The following is a 16,674-nucleotide window of genomic DNA, read 5'->3' on the forward strand; positions in this document are numbered from 1 at the left end:
TTAGTAAAGCAGGTATTAATAAACACATATGTCCGATAACACATCAGAGATCTAAAGAACCTTTAGATAGATAATTGTTTTTACAACTCATGATCTACTTAACTAAATTTTCTAAAACGATGGGGACCAAAAGTTAAATTTGCTAATTTAATAAAAACTAAGATTAAATAGAAAGGAAGAAAACATGTAAATGGGTGGTGGGCCGAAATCAACATGATGCGGCCCACCAGGCCGGTTAGGGTTAGAAACCGTAACCATCCCACGGTTTCTCCGCCACCGCCGCCGTCACCACCCATTTTTGCTGGCGCCGTCAAGTCCATTTCGCCACCGCCGCTGAGTCTACCACCGTCACCACCCGCACCCACCACCGCTTCCTCTTCAAGTGCACCGCCGCCGCTGTCTGCATCCACCGTCGCTCCACCATCCTCCGCCGCAACATCCCCCTTGTCCAAAAGCGGCGTGCTGGCCGAAGTTAGGCAGATAGCCCCCACTCCTCATCGGAGTCAGTGTCTGGTCAGGCCTATACGCCGTTCCTCACTCCGTCCGGAGCGTCCGGCTCGCAGAACCATGAGGAACAACGTGAAGGGCGGGGCGGTGTGCTGCAGTGGCTCTGGCATTGACAGCGGACGAGGACGGACTGAAGAGTGTCGGCTCCCCTGTGCGTGTGGCTATGATTCCGGTCCGGCCGAAACCCGGTGGCACAGGAGTTGGGGAACAGCATTGGATTGGCAGCTGTGTGGTCGGTGGAGGTGGTGGAGGTGCAGTCGGTGGTGGCAGGGCAACGACGAGCGGAGCTGGCGGCTATTCCATCTCTTGCTGGAGGGATCACTACTCATCGGTGGGCGGCTCCATCGCGGTTCATCCATGGTAGGTACAAAGCTGTACCCCTACTTGGATGCGGTGGGACGCCCCGATTACCGGCGAGGCAGGGGCTGGCGGAGGAGGAGGAGCGCCGGAATTGCGGTGTCAACAATGCAGTATTGAGGGTGGTTGTACCGACGCCAGTCATGCTGATGGTAGCAACTCGTCGAGCAACGGAGGAGATGGCGAAGGCGACAAAGGAGGACAGGAATGATGTCGATCATCAAACTGAAGGTAGGCATACCTTCTTTTCTTCTTTCTTTTTCTCGTGAAGATCGAAGTACTGATAACGTGTTGAAAAGGCAATTGAGAATGTGAGAGCGAGAGAATATAATCGTTTTGTGCTTTATTGATCAATGCGATTAGAGCAACCATAGGCGCAATGGTTGCCGAGGAGTTCCCAACCATCGCGCCTGTTGCCGACGAGTGTCGAGAAGATGAGAAGGCGCGGGGCACGGTACAATCGCCATGCCAAACCTTCGGTTACCAATCTGAGATCATCAGTTTATTTCATAACACCATAAATAAATGGACAAATACATGCAAAAAAGCGATAAACATATGCATTCTCTTATAGGTAATAAGAATATTATACATTCTAGATGCTACAAATACATACGCAAAATAAGATGAACTCTTATATTACACGTGTATTCTCTTATATGGTAGCCTTCTCAACAAAAAAAAAAACAAAAAAACAAAATCCTATTTTGTACAGAGTTGAAAAGGAGCGACAACGGTAAGCTAGCCCGCGGGCAGGGTGAGGAAGTGAAACGAAGCAACTACTTATAGTGCCATGGCGGCCGGAACATCTGGAACGACGGCTTGTGCGACGCCAACACCAGCAGCACCGCCACCACCGCCGCGACGGCCCACGGCGACGCGCCGCCGCCGTCCTCTGCGCTACCACCGTAGCCGCCGCCCCACCGCCACGACACCGGCACGGCGACCCTCCCTCCGGCGTCCACCAGCGCGTGGCTCCCGAGCAGGACCAGCGCCACCGCCCCGAGCACCAGCAGCACCCACAGCCCGGCCTGCGTGCGCCGCCGTAGCTGCTCCTCGTACTCGTCCATCTGCCACGTCAGGTAGAGGAAGAACCCGACGATGGCGGAGACCGCCACCACCGGCGCCGGCGGCAAGCCGACGGCGAGCCATCCCTGCCGCCACTGGAGGTCACTCGATTCATCCATGTGAGCGAGCTAGTACGTGTGTACGTGTCTTCTTCATCGATCGCTGGTGGTATATATTTTGGAGGCAATCATGCAAGCGAGGGATGTGGAATTGGAAGCGATGTGAGATTTGGTCTTGTGGTTGCGGATGAGTGGAAGGTGGTAGATGCTTGTGGAAGGTGACACGGCGCGACGTACACGTGTCGTGAGTTAGGAATGAACGAGTGATGGCGTTGGAGTGGCCGGCGCTTTCAGGATCGCTGTGGAATGCTACTCGGCAGTCTGCCATCGGTTGCTGTCTGCCATGCTGATCCCTTTAAGGATTTTCCTAGATCTTTTTCTTTGATTTGGAATTGGACTTTCTAGTGCTACGTCACCAAAAATTACTCTCTGCATTAAAAGCAGGATGCTGATGATCTATTAAAAATATATAACCCGGAAAACGTGAGTCATGTTAAAGGACCTGTTCGGCAGCCGGCCGGAACAAACAGTGCCGTACTCGCTATGTGCCGTCGCGGTTGACCTGCCGAGACACAAGATGAATTAAAACAAATTAGATTATAATCATATAATTTAGATAATACGAGAAATGGTCGAACGCATTATAAAAGATCAATAACTTTATACAAGAAAGAGTATGTGATTTCTTCGTTAGAAACTATTTTATACTCATAATTGAATATCCTTATTGTTTGTATATTATTTAAATGGTTATAATTTTTTAAAGTCAATAATATAGATTAATATGTGATATATCACTTCACAAATACGTAAGGTTAAATTTCACTTTTGCATGTTGGAAGGAAAAAAAAAATTGACTACGAATATATGTTAATTAGCTATGGTTTAATTGGTTTTGTTTATGCAACTCACTACACAAACTTGCCTGATTGTGTAATGATATACCACACATTAATCCATTTTATTATTTTTTAAAAAACGTCATTACTATTTACTCCCTCCGTTATAGAATATAAGAAGTTTTAGAGTTGGACACGGTTATCAAGAAAATAGATAGAATTAAATGGGGGAGAGGTTGTAATTGGTTTAGAAGTGGAGGTAGGTGGGAAAAATGAATGGTGGAGGATTGTGACTGGTTGAGAAGAGAATGTTAGTGAGGAAGTTGTTATATTTTGTAACAAATTTTAAGTGCTATAAGTATTCCTATGAGAGTTTAAAATTTCTCTTTTCTTCGTACCAGAAAACAATTGCTCGGCTTGGAGTGACCCCGGAGAAATAGAAAGTGATGGCAAATTGAACCATGACTGATTGGAATAAGTCTATTTTGCCTCCCTCAACTCTTGCTCCTAGTTAAATCGCATCATCGTATTCGAAAACTAATGCAAATAGCCTCCTTCGGTGGTTTGGGAGTCAGTTTCATCTGATGTGGCAGCTTTGACCCCGTTGCTTGGATAAGTCAGCTTGTGGGCTCCGCTCGTCAGCGACTTTCTCCATATCTTATCTTCTTTCTCACCTCTTCCCCCTTTCTCTCCTTTCTCTCCTCTTCATCCGCTCTCACCTTCTAGCAGCACACAGTGTGGGATCCATCAGGACGTGATGCCGCAAGGTGGTGGTTCCCCTTGGGGCGTGCGAACTACCTCTGCTCGGTCCACGTGACAGCCGTGCTACACTGACGATGCCGCAGCCATGCTGCCCCGAGGATGAAATGATCGATGAATGCGATGGCAATGGTCGTCTGGCCTTGCCGACCGTCGTGCGAATCTGCGAATCAGGCGATGCAGCTTTGGGCTGCCGTTTGAAGACGTCCCGTTGTACGCGCGTTGCCTCGCTGTCATACTGTTTCCCGCAAGAGCTAGCACGAGGCGGGGTGTTCCCGGTTTTTCACCTCGCAGTCCCAATTCCAATCACACCGAACTTAAACAAACCCGCCTGCCGCGATGGAAAATATATCCTCTCTCTACAACTTTGCATGCATGCCCATCAAATAATTATCTTTGGTGAGTTACTTTAGCTCTCTTTCTGACAGCTAGATATGGATTGCCTTTGTTACCGCCCTCTCTTTCCTTTTGGTGTTACATATAGTGTGAGTTGAGAGGCAGAAGATGAAAAGCAAAGCGTCTATGTTGTTGAAGCAGATGGTGTCGACTATCGTGGCGGTGGTGAAGGCGAAGTTGACGGTGGTAAGGGCCAAAACAAGAGCGCCATGAAGACGTGACTGCTAATGTTCGACGTCCTCCGCAACCGGAAGCTCCTCGTAGCGCCATCAACCATAGGACTCATGCCATCATTTTTTTTTGGGGGGGGGGGGGGGGCAGCCTAGAACACAAGCACATCACCAGCAGCAGCAAGAACGACCACGGTGACGCCATCAGCGAGGAGGACGACGATAGCAAGAAGGTCGCTTACTTCATACCATGGGGGTACCACCACCAATGTACAATTATATGCCGCCAACGCAATTTCATCGAGGTTGGGTGAAGCCACGGAGGTTTGTGATGAACGGTTGTCGTCAAGCAAAGACCGAATTCTATCAAAAATTGGTTTGAGGAGGAAAGAGTAGGAGGAAAGGTGGAGACAAGTGCTTCAGAAGTGATTACTATCAAAGTGAGATCTCATGATGTGCCAATACCTACTAGAGATGAAGTCAATGTGGTCCAAAGTGAGAAAACCGAAGTCGGTATCAGCGCAGGACGTCGGTTTGACCGGGCCTTCTGGTCGGTTTGACCAACGACCCCAGACTGGTGTGACCACGCCTCAGGGCCAGTCTGACCGAGGTCATCTAGGAGTTGGACCATTGCAAAGGACCGGTGTAACCAGGCCAGATGGCTGGTCTGGCCGGCGGCCCTTAGACCTGTTTGACCGGGTCCTGAGGCCAGTCTGAACGAGGTCGTCTAGAGAGTAGTTCGAGGGCATTAAGGGTCATTACATAGCTCCTGGAACAGAACCAAAGCCAAGGTGAATGCCCGCGAATTTGACCGCTACTCAAAAGAGAAGGTTGCAACGTCTTTGTGCTCAGGAGTTAAAAGAAAATAAAACCGAAGAGTTGATCGATAAAAGGTTCAATGAGTTGTGGACACCGCCCAGACAAGAGTGGATGCTTAAGCCAATGGAGGTTGAGCAACGATGAAGTTGATAAAGATGACGATGAAGATGAGGAATCATATGTTATTAGTAATGATTCGCCATCAAAGGAGAACATGGGTATCAACATCGTGTTTACATTGCCTATAGGATTTCATGCCATGGATAAGGCCGGAATTGCACAACTTTCAGTTGGTCTAAAAGATGCCTAAGAGGTGAAATGGCCAATAATGAAGTTATCGCCCTAAGATTATATGTTGTATGCTTTTTGATTCTCAAGTTTACCAAAATGGCATGAGGCATGTGTTTACTTCCAAATTTGTCACATTGGTTCGAAATAGAAAACATTGCTAAAATTTGGAGAGTGTCGGTTTCCTTCACGGAACCGGTCAGACCCCCACTTATTGGCCGGTCAGACCGATAAGTTGGGCCAGTCTAACCAGCGGTGTATGGCCGGTCAGACCGACAGAGACCCTGACCCTAGTTTCGTCGGATCTCTGGTTTCCTTGCTCGGGATGTTTGTTTCAGGTTTTTATTGGTTTGTATCCCGACTCCCGAGTTGGACATGAAGAAGGACCTGTGGAAGGTAAGACCAACCCATATACGAGGGATAAGGCCGGTTCAATTGGAAGAACAATTTACTCACAATCCAATTTAGCCAATTAAATCGTTTTTCAATATTGCATCTACTTTTCGCCTAGTTCGTCTATTTTTGTCGATTTATGCTGTCAGTACTGGAGAAGTGATCTTTGGTGGGTCGGCTGATTTCCACAAGAACCGGGACTAAAGATTGTTTTTAGTCCCGGCTAAAAAATTTTTGATCTTTAGTCCCGGTTGGTGTTTCCAACCGGGACTAAAGATCATTTTTAGTCCCGGTTCATCCCATGTCAGAGGCATGTCTGGGAGCCGAGGATCTTTATTCCCGTAATCTTTAGTCCCGGTTGGTAGTACCAACCAAGAGTAAAGATCATATAGATCTTTAGTCCCGGTTGCAACTATCTTTAGTCCCGGTTGGTAACTCCAACCGGGAGTAAATATTTTCTCCCATCTCTGATTAGTTAAGTCATGAGATATTTAGATAAGATTGGATCATCCCCTCTCCTCCTCACCTCAGATCCGATCCCCTTCCTCCTCCAATCCCCTCTCCTCCCCCCTCCTCCCCTTCCTCCTCCTCCTTTCCTCTCTCCTCCCCCTCCTCCCCTCCCATCCGGCGGCGGCGGCCGGCAGCGCCGCACGCGGTGGTGGACGGCCATGGCGAGCGGCGGCCGGCGCGCATGCATGGAGGCAGCCGGGCGGCATCTCTTTTTTTTTGATAATTTGTGATTCACTGAGACGTATAGTTTCTTTCTTTTAGAATTTGTGATTCATTGCATGGATCAGAGATGTATAATATGTGGTGTATCTGATTTGTGTGTAATTTTTTTATGGATTTGTGATATATTTGAATTGTTTGTATAAGTAACTTAGGCTTTGTGATGTGAATGATTTGGGATGTTAATTTGATTTGCGGATTTGGGGTTTGATTTGGGATATGCATCCTATCGACGAGTGATACTCGTGGACCGGATGAGTAGAGTATTGGGGTACGTTGGAACGAGGGTCTACGTAGTACGACATCAAGTAGGCAAAAGACAAGGGTTATACTGGTTCAGACCCCTTATCAGGTAATAGCCCTAGTCCAGTTTATATAAGATTGATGATGACGAGAATAGATTACAAAGAGAGTAGTCGAAACAGATGATACCAACGAGATCGTAGTCGAGGGTTTCGACGAGATCTCCCGACGACTTGGCTCCACGTACTCCGGCTTCATAAACTTTGGTGGGTGTGTTGGCGATGGAATTCGATGTCCTGAACCCCAACTCGATCGCTTTCTTGAGCATTTTCACCCATCTCTGTGAGGCCTACATTAGGGTAGTGCCCTTCTTACATCTTTTTTGTTTTTTCTATGAATTCTGGTAGATGGAGGCCAGCACGGTATTGAGATGCTGCGGGTTTTGCCTACGCGATGGCATGAAGGCGAGATACATATCTCTCAAGTGCCACACATCCCAGACCAAGTGGCGGTCAAAGTGGTTCTACCTCGAGCTAGAAGAACTCGATCCAGTTCTTGTCGTGCCCGAGGACCAACCTGCTCGACAAGACTGCTGGACTTCCAAACCTCCTCTGACTCCTTCCCTTGAAGCCTTTGTGAACGTTATCGCAGAGTTGCGAGAGTAGGGGCTAACCGGTTATGAGGTTGTTCAAGACTTCATCACCCGATGTATCCAACCACTGCAAGCCCGTGCCCACCCTGCATTACATTACGAGGGAGCTCATGATATGACGCGGATATCGCCGCGGGGTACTCGTTCTCGCGTTGCTACTTCTTTGTTGCTTTTTGACAATACTTTTCGACTCGAGATCTGACTAGGTTTCACTTTCTTCCTCGCGCTCCAATTCTCCTCACGGATGTCGTGACGCAGCGGGTCAAGGACGTCTTGATCAGCCCCGCTTCTACCGCTGACGAGCTTCCGACCCCGCTCTACGACAAGCCGGTAGCTGAGAAGGCGGCCGCCATCAACGTGTGTGAGAGCGTGCAATTTGTATGTCCCTGTTTAATGGAAGATCATGGTAAGCTCAACTCCTGCAGGTTCTGCCATTGACGTATGTCATTGGTCCCCTTGTCGATCACCAGGCCTCTGCTTCCCTCAAGGAGAAGGTTACGGAGGAGGTTGCTGGCTGAGGGAGCAGTTCTATCCACTTCTGCATGGTCGACTACACCAATTTACTTTGGTTTGTGGTGGTTGTGAATTTGTGGAGAAAGATTTACTGCATGGGAGAGTCTCAATTAGTTTTCGAACAAGACAACGTAGCACAATATTGTCGGAATTGTGAAGCTTCAGTCGACAGAAAACCTGCCTCCAAATCTTGCAAATTTTGTTTTATTGGATATGCTTCGCGATTCGTGCTCCAGCTGCTTCTTCTCCGGCGCCGGCGAACTCCTCTTCTTCTCCAGCGCCGGCGACGACCCAAACTCCGGTGAAGGGCCGATGAATTAGGGTCCCAGGGTGGGGTGGGGTGGGGTGGGACAGGTGAGAGGGGGAGGGGGAAGAAGGGGGAGTTCTCCGGGCTTAGAGGGATGGCCGGGGAGGCGGCAACCCGGCGGTGGGCGGCGGATCGGGCGGGCGACGAGGCGCCGGAGCCACGGGGCTGGAGGCCGCGGTGGGCCGGCGTTGGTGGCGCGAGGAGGAAGGCGGGGGGGGGGGGGGGGGGGGGGGGAGGGGGGAGGGGGAGGGGGAGGAGGCTAGCCGGGGGGGCCTCGCCGACGCCATTGACGCCCTCCAACCAGCCAACGAGGCGGGTGTCGGCGCGGTGGGGCGGTGGCGGCGGGGGATTGGGCGGTGGTGACGCGCGAGGGTAGCAGCGGCGGCGGAATGCGCGGAGAGGTGGGCAATGGGAGGAAAAAGTTAGGGTTAGAGCTGTGCACGAATCCTAAAGCATATCTAATAGTCCAAAATTTGAAAGATGGGAGGTGGGATTTTCTGTTAACAGATGTATATACAATCCCATATACAACCCTCTGCAATCGTTGTCCACACATCCATGTATCCTACGGAACGCCATGCATCTTCCATAACTTCAGTGTCGCGCGCACACACAATCTTAATCAGTACTTCCTCCGTTTCACAATGTAAGTCATTTTAGCATTTTTCACGTTCATATTAATGCTAATATAATGAATCTAGATAGAGATATATGTCTAGATTCATTAGCATCAATATGATGGGAAATGCTAAAATAACTTACATTGTGAAACGGAGGGAGTATCTCCCTTTAATTGTGTGGCAGCCCACCTCAACCAAGGCCACCTTGAAGTTGTCATGATCAGCTAAGCTGTCGATGTGCTCCTCCGCCGTCTTCACAAAATCGCTCACCACGCCGCCTCCAAAGTGCCTAGCCATTACATCCTCATGCGGCGCGCACAGTGCTCTCGCCGCGAACGCCGCCTTGTTCTTTGACTGGGAAGAGCTGCCCGGCATGGTCATGAAGAGCTCCAGATGCACAATCTCGAAGGAGCCCTCGGCGCTGACTGCCTCCACCACCTCCTCTGAGCAGGGCTCGTAAATGGGCAGATTGAACATCTCGAGCTTCTCCTTGTCAATCTTTCCCTAATTAATTATGTATCGTACCATTACATCGAAATGAAATATGGAGATCATGGAGGTACCTCTATTTTTGAACATTGTTCATAATCATATGAAAATATATATAAGTTACGTCTAAAATACTTTTAGTGATAAACCAAATCAAATATTTTTAATATATTTTTTTTAAAAAATAAAACGAATGATCACATATTGTTTTACCTGAGCTGCCATTTTATTGAGGATGATGGAGATGTGATCCCACATACGCGCGTCTTCGCTTCTGAGGTATTCTCTGCATTTCCTCCCTTCTTTTATGGAGATCACCAGCCATCCTCCCGGGATGATCTCCTTGCCTCGTGACTGGAGAAACAGTGTGAAGTCGATCATAAACTGTAGAGCGTATGCGTCACAGACTTCCTGTGAGCATGTTTTGCCCGCACATATGCTCTCCTTGTTTGTCAGCTTCCTGATGTGCACTTCTTCAGGGACCTTAATCAGTAATCACGATTAATTTCAAGAATAAGTTTCTCTGAAATGATTGTTTCTTCTGTGACAGTAATCAAGTTTCTCTGAATCCTGAGGACGGCAACAATTAAATGTGTTAGGCACGACGTACTCCTAACTTGATACCATCTGCGTTACAAAAATAATTGACATTTTGGATAGCAAAATGGTCACCAATATACTATTTTGATTATTAGTTACTAGTATAAAGATTATTGTTGGCATCGAAAATCATTTCAGCACCAACATATAGAGATCATATATGTAAGCGTCACGCCAAGAAGTTCCTTGCATTGGAACTATCTGAATTGATTCACTTTCACATAATCGAACAACCAATTTATAAATAAAAAAATAAAAAATCGCAAGTTATAATGACTTTAAAACGTTTTGAAGATAAATCTAACCACATCTCTATAAAAAGCTGAATCAAAATATTTAAAGAGAAATTAATGGTCAAATTTTAAACACATTGACAACAAGAGTTTCAAAGCATTAGTTATTTATGACTCAATAGAATATTATTGGGGAAATTTCATTCTTGCCCCTACTTTGATGTAGGAGGTAGATAACAACTTATGCTACAACTTCTGTTAATACAAGATTCTCGGATTCCATCATTAAGATTCTCTAGAATCCCTCTGAACCTCGACTACAGATAAATGCATCGACATTCAGACAGCCAAATTCAAAAATTGATGCCTCCTAAACCACTTAATATAAAATCATGCCATTTGGTCAGAAGATAGATCTACACGTTATCTACAACTTTTGTATAGAGACTTTTCGCAGGAAATCGCATTATGTTGGCCGAAAAGGCATCCAAAACAGAACTGCGCAGGGGGCAGATCAGCAAAAAAACATGGCTGAGGAATAAATCGGTTGACCCCAAACTTATTCACTTCCCACACTTGATCTAAACCCTAGAAGAAAACCAAAACAGGGGGAAAAGATAATGTATTTGATAAACCAATTCATCGTGTTAGTTCTGAGTTCTTGGCCCATCTATTCATAAGTCTGGTTCTCGACATCGTCCGATTGATTTATCATCTAAGTTGATGTCGATTCTCCTCCACTTTATTGTCATTCTCTGCAAAAGGTTAGTATATCTAATACTAGTGGAATATTATTCTAACAGATATATGCATTGCAAGCATCCCTAGTTCTCCTCTGTTTTGGTAATATTGACGGTCGAAATTGATCGATAACGACCGTCAACAGAGGTCGACCAGAGGGGGAGGTGGGCGCCCCAGGGTACCAAATGACGGCTAGAGGGAGGTGGGGGGGGGATCTCCTAGGGTTTTGGGGGGTGTGGAGGGGGCAGCTGGGCCTTGGGCTGGCCGAAAGCTAGCCCAGCTAGTGTATAACTATTGTTTTTCTTCTACTTTCAAACACCAAAACCTTAGGGACTTCCAATATATCCTCTACGGTATTCTATTTTTTCTAGGGCATTACATTCCAACCTGGATATTGCCTAATTTAGAACCAGTACTACGTTAGTGCTAAGGCCTAGTCATTTTTTTTTCGACTCAAAACTTCAACTTCCTCATTTTCCGTTAGCACACTTTTGAAACTATTAAATGGTATGTTTCTTGCAAATAGTTTCTATATAAAAGTTGTTTAAAAAATAAAATAAATTTATTTTTCAACTTTATAATAACTAATATTTAATTAATCATGTGCTAATGATCTTTCTTGTTTCTCATGCGGTAAACGCAAGAACATTGATACATATAACCACATTGAATAGATTAAGAAGTAATGCATTGGATCAACTATAGTTATCGTCAAACTCAAGGCAATGACATTATTTCCTCGCAAAACGGATGTAGAAGAAAAGACCACGAGAGGGGATGTAGATGTGGGTGATGCAAGTGAGCCACCCCTGCACCGCTGAAGGGGGAGGGAGCCAACACTATATCAGTGAAGGGGAAAAAGCCACGTTGTTGAATGGGGAAACAAAACGTGGCCATGCTAGGGTTGGGGGAGAGAACCGCCACGATCAAACAGGGTACACTGGCTAGATCCGGTCACCCCCAAGCTCATTGCAACCAGATCTGACTACCCACGACCTCTTGGTGGCTAGATCTAGCAGTCCCTAAGCTATAGATTGCTTCCACAACATGGGAGTGGATAGGAGTTGCCACCGAAGTTGATCTCGCGATGAGGATGTGGGGGATGGTGAGGATGATGACCGGCGGTGCCATAGTGGCAGGAGGGGGATGACTGGTTGTTGACGGTTGTTAAGTACTAAATTCGAACGTCAATTACCTTAATAAATAAAAGAGAACTAGCATTTCTTATGCGCATATTAGTTACAAATAATGTAGTTCCACTTGTCCTTGGAGAATACATTTAATGCAGGGATTATACAATAAAGTGTAGGAGAATATGTGCCAGCATGCAACACCTCCGGTGAATCACGTGAAAGCACATGGATTGGAGGGCCCAAAAGCCAGACCAAACCAATAGGACCCACATGTCAGCCTATAGGGGAAAGTTAGTCGAGAAGGGCGGTGCCCCTGGTTCGGCCGAAACAAGGTTTGGCCAAACGAAACTGAGTCATCAGCCCTCCCTGCCGATGGTTATAGATGAACCGACCTCCGCAACCGCCATTGGATGCTTTAAAAAAGGAGGGTGCATTCTCCCTTTACAACACACACTCAAGAAGCAATCTCTCTATTTTATACTTATATACTCTCTAGATTAGTTGAGTTTAGGCTTTGAATAGTTCTTTGTTTCCTATTCTTCTCGGAGATGCGGGTATGTCTTTATTAATTTGCTCTCTTTGTAAGACTATGAGCTTAGTAATGAAATTATCTTGTTTATTTAATTGTGTTCGTTGTTCATACTATGTCAATTGTATGACCTATCATTAGTTTATAGTTCTTTCATGAACTATAAATGTTTAGGCTAGTCGATCTACGCCATGGCATCGGTCCAACAAACTTAACGGATTATACTAGTTCTACCTTATCCATCCGAAGTGTAGGAGTCATGGGGGGAATTAGTGATATTATTAAGCAATATAAACATGGTGCTTAGATTCATTAAATGCCATTGGATACCGGTCTGCCCCACGGATTGTGAATTTGACGACAGGTGGTGATTGCCATGTCCATATCTTTTGTATTCCACCATGTTCAGATATGATGTAAGAGTTCATAAAATACCTTAACCACATTGGCAAACTAACAGGAAGTAGTATCTCGGTAGTACTTGGGTGTCTACAATTATGTTCTAGCGATGTATATGTATATGATTATTGTAATGATTAAGCATGATAAATATATAAGTATATATGAAATCATAGCTTTCCTTTGTCTTTCTCCACTTGCTAGTTTATTTATAGATTTGATTTTTCTAGGTGCCACACTACCCAACTATCATTATTTTTATCACTTTTCTCTGTTAGACTATGGCATATTAATTATAGCATAATTAGAATATATTGGTCTATATTCTACACTGTCGTCTTCCATGTAGAAAAACAAATAAAGACACCCATGGAATACTCTCAAATAAAATGCTACAGTGATATCCACGTGCCTGCGGATTTATCTATGATCGTATCAAATACCAATATGGGTGGAGGTTACAGGCGGCCTGGTGTAGCAGGGAGGGAGAGAGAGGGATACGTAGGAAGGATCAAGAGAGATGAAAGAGAGCCATGGAAGGACACTCCGTAAAAAGGAAAGAGATGAGAGACAACCGACAGAGGACAATGAGAGCGAGCCAGCCCGATTTTTGAGGTTTCCTTTTGGTATTTAATTTACTATCTTAGTGAGATATATTTCCATCATTACAGGTTTGTCGCCTAGTATTTATATTAAGTGCTCCAGCACTAGGACTCTGGATGAAGAAGAATGTTCTTGTGTGAGGCTGGAGTAGTAATCAATAACTTACACGTGGTGTCTAGGTTAGTGGTTACCTTCGTTTGTTGTGTGCTTCAAGGAAGTGAGGGAGGCAGCAGGTGGTGATAGTCATGTCCATCCTTTGTATCCCTCCACGTTCGGTATGTCATAGAGTTATAGTGTTTTACCTTTAACTTAAGTATTGTTAATTAAAGGAACAAGTACAAATTACCCCCTGAACTATGACAACAGTATGAATTATCCCCCCTGAACCATAAAACCGGACATTTTAAACCTTGAACTATCTATACTAGATGAATAACTCCCCTCGACCCAATCCATAGTGGTTTTGTCCTATGTGGCGTACGCGTGGCAATCCAGTCAGCATTTTTCTTTTTTAAAAATAGTGGGGCCCGCCTGTCATGCACTCACACCTATCACTTTCCCCTCTTCCTCACAATCTCTCTCTCGGACGCCTGTCGTGAGCACGACCCAGTGGCCGGCGGCTAGCGTGGCGGGGGCGCAGCCGGTTGGATCGGGCCCGCCCTCTACCTGGGGATGCGGAGGATGGCGCCGGCGGCGGAAGGTGATGACTCGGCCAAGGGAGGCCGGCGGTGGATCAGGAATCGGAGGAGGGTGCGGTGCACCGATGTGGATGACGCCGGCAGCAGGTGGTGATGGCTTGGGTAGGGCGGTCGACGATGATGGCCCGGCTGAGGTGGAGGCAAACCCCATCGGCGATGGAGAAGCGGTCTCGGCGACGGCTTCCAGGAGGCGTCGGTGGCAGGGAGATTCGGCGGGGGGCAGCAGGAGAGGAGGAGTTGGTGGCAGGGAGATCCGGTGGCGGGCAGCGGGAGAAGAGGAAACGGTGGCGGGGAGATCCGCCATGCTCGCCGCTCGCCGCACGCCATGCCCCCGCACGCCCGTCACCTGTCGCGCCTATCGCCGGTTGCTCCTGGCAACTTCAGAGAGAGAGAGAGGAAGAGGGGAGAGAGAAGAGAGAGAGGAAGAGGGGGAAGAGGAGTACAACAGGTGGGTCCCATATTTTTTTAATAAATAAAATGCTAACTAGATTGCCACGCGTATGCCACATAAGACAAAACCGCTCTAGATTGGTTCGAGGCGGATAATTTGTCTGGTATTGAAAGTTGAGGGTGAACGTTGTCTGATTTTCGGGTTTATTAGGGTAATTCGGTTGACCATGATAGTTCGGGGGGCGGGGGAATAATTCGTACTTTTTCCTTAATTAAACCATATGATTCCCTCTAGCCTAAGCCTACCATTTGTTGTTGTGCTCGGAGAGGATTTTGTTGTTAGATATAGACACACGTTCCCTGTGATTCGATACCCGTGAAATACTCTAAGGTGAAGTGCTACAGAAGTATTCATGTGCTTACGTATTTATCAATGATTGTAGAAAATACCAACAGGTGGCCACAGGAGGGCTAGAGGAGGCGTTGGTGCTATGGTGGGGCGCGGTGGTGGAGCATGCAGCTGTAATCCACACACGCTGCGTGCATGATCTGTGTGTCTTGGCCCTCCTTATTCCACACCCGGGAGACAGGAGATGCTACCTCCTTGGTCTTCTCTCGCCGGCCGCTGGTCCTCTCCTCACCAGCTGTTGGCCTAGAGATCACTTGGAAGAGAGGGGAGAGATGGAGATTGCACAAGGATAAGACATTGGAGGAAAAGGAAGCATATATTAAGAAATTGCACAAGGATAAGATGACCGAGGTAGCGACATACTTGGGACGCTCTCGCACAAAGACATAAATGTCTTAATTCATCATTATTTATGTAGTAATACATCTTTCTTGTTTGTGGCGACCACTATATCTTATTCGTAGTATATACGAGGGACTAATTGGTTGTAGCGCTCGACCCGACACACTAAAACAAGGAAACCTTCATGGAGTTCCTCACAATTCTAAATTTACCCCATCCGTACCTAATTGCTATTCTAGAATTTTTAAGTAACTCAAACAAATATTTTATTGGCATAGCACACATAGGTTTTACCGCAAACATCACGGGGCAGTAAAGGATCCGGAAAGGACAAAGCTACACGTCAAGATAGGTCGGTGGTACTGACATATTCCATGAACACAAATTCTTTGAATTATTACTTGTTTATAATGACCGGTGTAATTATTATGTTCGCAGTGCTTCAAGCAACCCTCGAGCACTAACCTCTGTGGGTATTACATGTTGGAGATGCTTAGGGTCAACAGGAGGTACACAACAAACATCAATCACGTAAGTCCTAACATTGTTCTCTATACAGAGCATTTCATCGCAATTCAATTTGTAATATTTATTGTCTTTTTTTCCTCAGACCCCTGAAATCTCTTATGTAGCAGACCAGTTCGACAACACAACAATTATGAAGGTATGCGCTGACATCTGCCACTTCATCCGCCGTGATTGCTGCAACGCACTAGGGCAATCTTACGACAATGAGAGTCAGCTGGCATTAGAAGATAAATTCAAGCCCCTAAGAGAGTGGGAGAAAGAACATATGCAGTAAAAATTTACTATTTCGTTTGTGCTGAAACAATCGCTAATTTGTAATGTTTGGGACAGACATGTTTAAATGTATAGATATTGTTGGGATACGCATAGGCTACGATAGCATAAATCAAAATTTTCTATCGCATAAACCAGGAACCATGCAAGTATTAGATCATAGATCGTTACCACTCGACGCGCTGCGCAGCGGAAAAAGGCGCTAAGAAGTCGAAGGAATTTTCGCGAAGTAGCGCGCGTCGATGTAGAGGAAGTAGTCGATCGCACCGGCTCGACCTTCTCCTTCTCGTGCGTTCTCCACGCCGTACTCCCACGCCGATCAGCACCGCAAACCAGCGGCGCCTCTACCGGTATCCACACGTACAGGGATGGAACGCCACGCGCAGATGTGCTAGCACCCGCGCGCGGCTAGGGTTTTGCTCGGGGAGGGAAGTGATGGCTAGGGTTTCTCACGTGATGCAATGCCTTCGCTGGTCACACCCCTTACGAATATATAGGATCCATCACTCGGGCCTCCAAGGCTCGTAGGACTCCTATTCGGATCACTATCCGAATTAAACTCATATTGGTTTCCATCCAATCCCCTTA

The 16,674-nt window shown here is 46.5% G+C and overlaps 1 protein-coding gene across 1 annotated transcript; it reads right to left on the bottom strand.

Annotated features, from left to right (window-relative positions):
- Window positions 1–1,204: 1,204 nt before the first annotated feature.
- On the bottom strand, window positions 1,205–2,183 carry LOC127786256 (uncharacterized). Its single transcript, XM_052313593.1, has one exon. It carries the CDS (start codon window positions 2,049–2,051, stop codon window positions 1,644–1,646), a length of 408 nt encoding a protein of 135 aa, XP_052169553.1. The 5' UTR covers window positions 2,052–2,183; the 3' UTR covers window positions 1,205–1,643.
- Window positions 2,184–16,674: the final 14,491 nt, after the last annotated feature.

The sequence above is a fragment of the Oryza glaberrima genome, chromosome 10, assembly GCF_000147395.1.
Source record: "Oryza glaberrima chromosome 10, OglaRS2, whole genome shotgun sequence".
NCBI classification, from domain to species: domain Eukaryota; kingdom Viridiplantae; phylum Streptophyta; class Magnoliopsida; order Poales; family Poaceae; genus Oryza; species Oryza glaberrima.

Bases quoted from the DNA above. Each gene is read 5' to 3' on its own strand.
- LOC127786256 (XM_052313593.1), bottom strand. From the start codon at position 2,051: ATGGATGAATCGAGTGACCTCCAGTGGCGGCAGGGATGGCTCGCCGTC.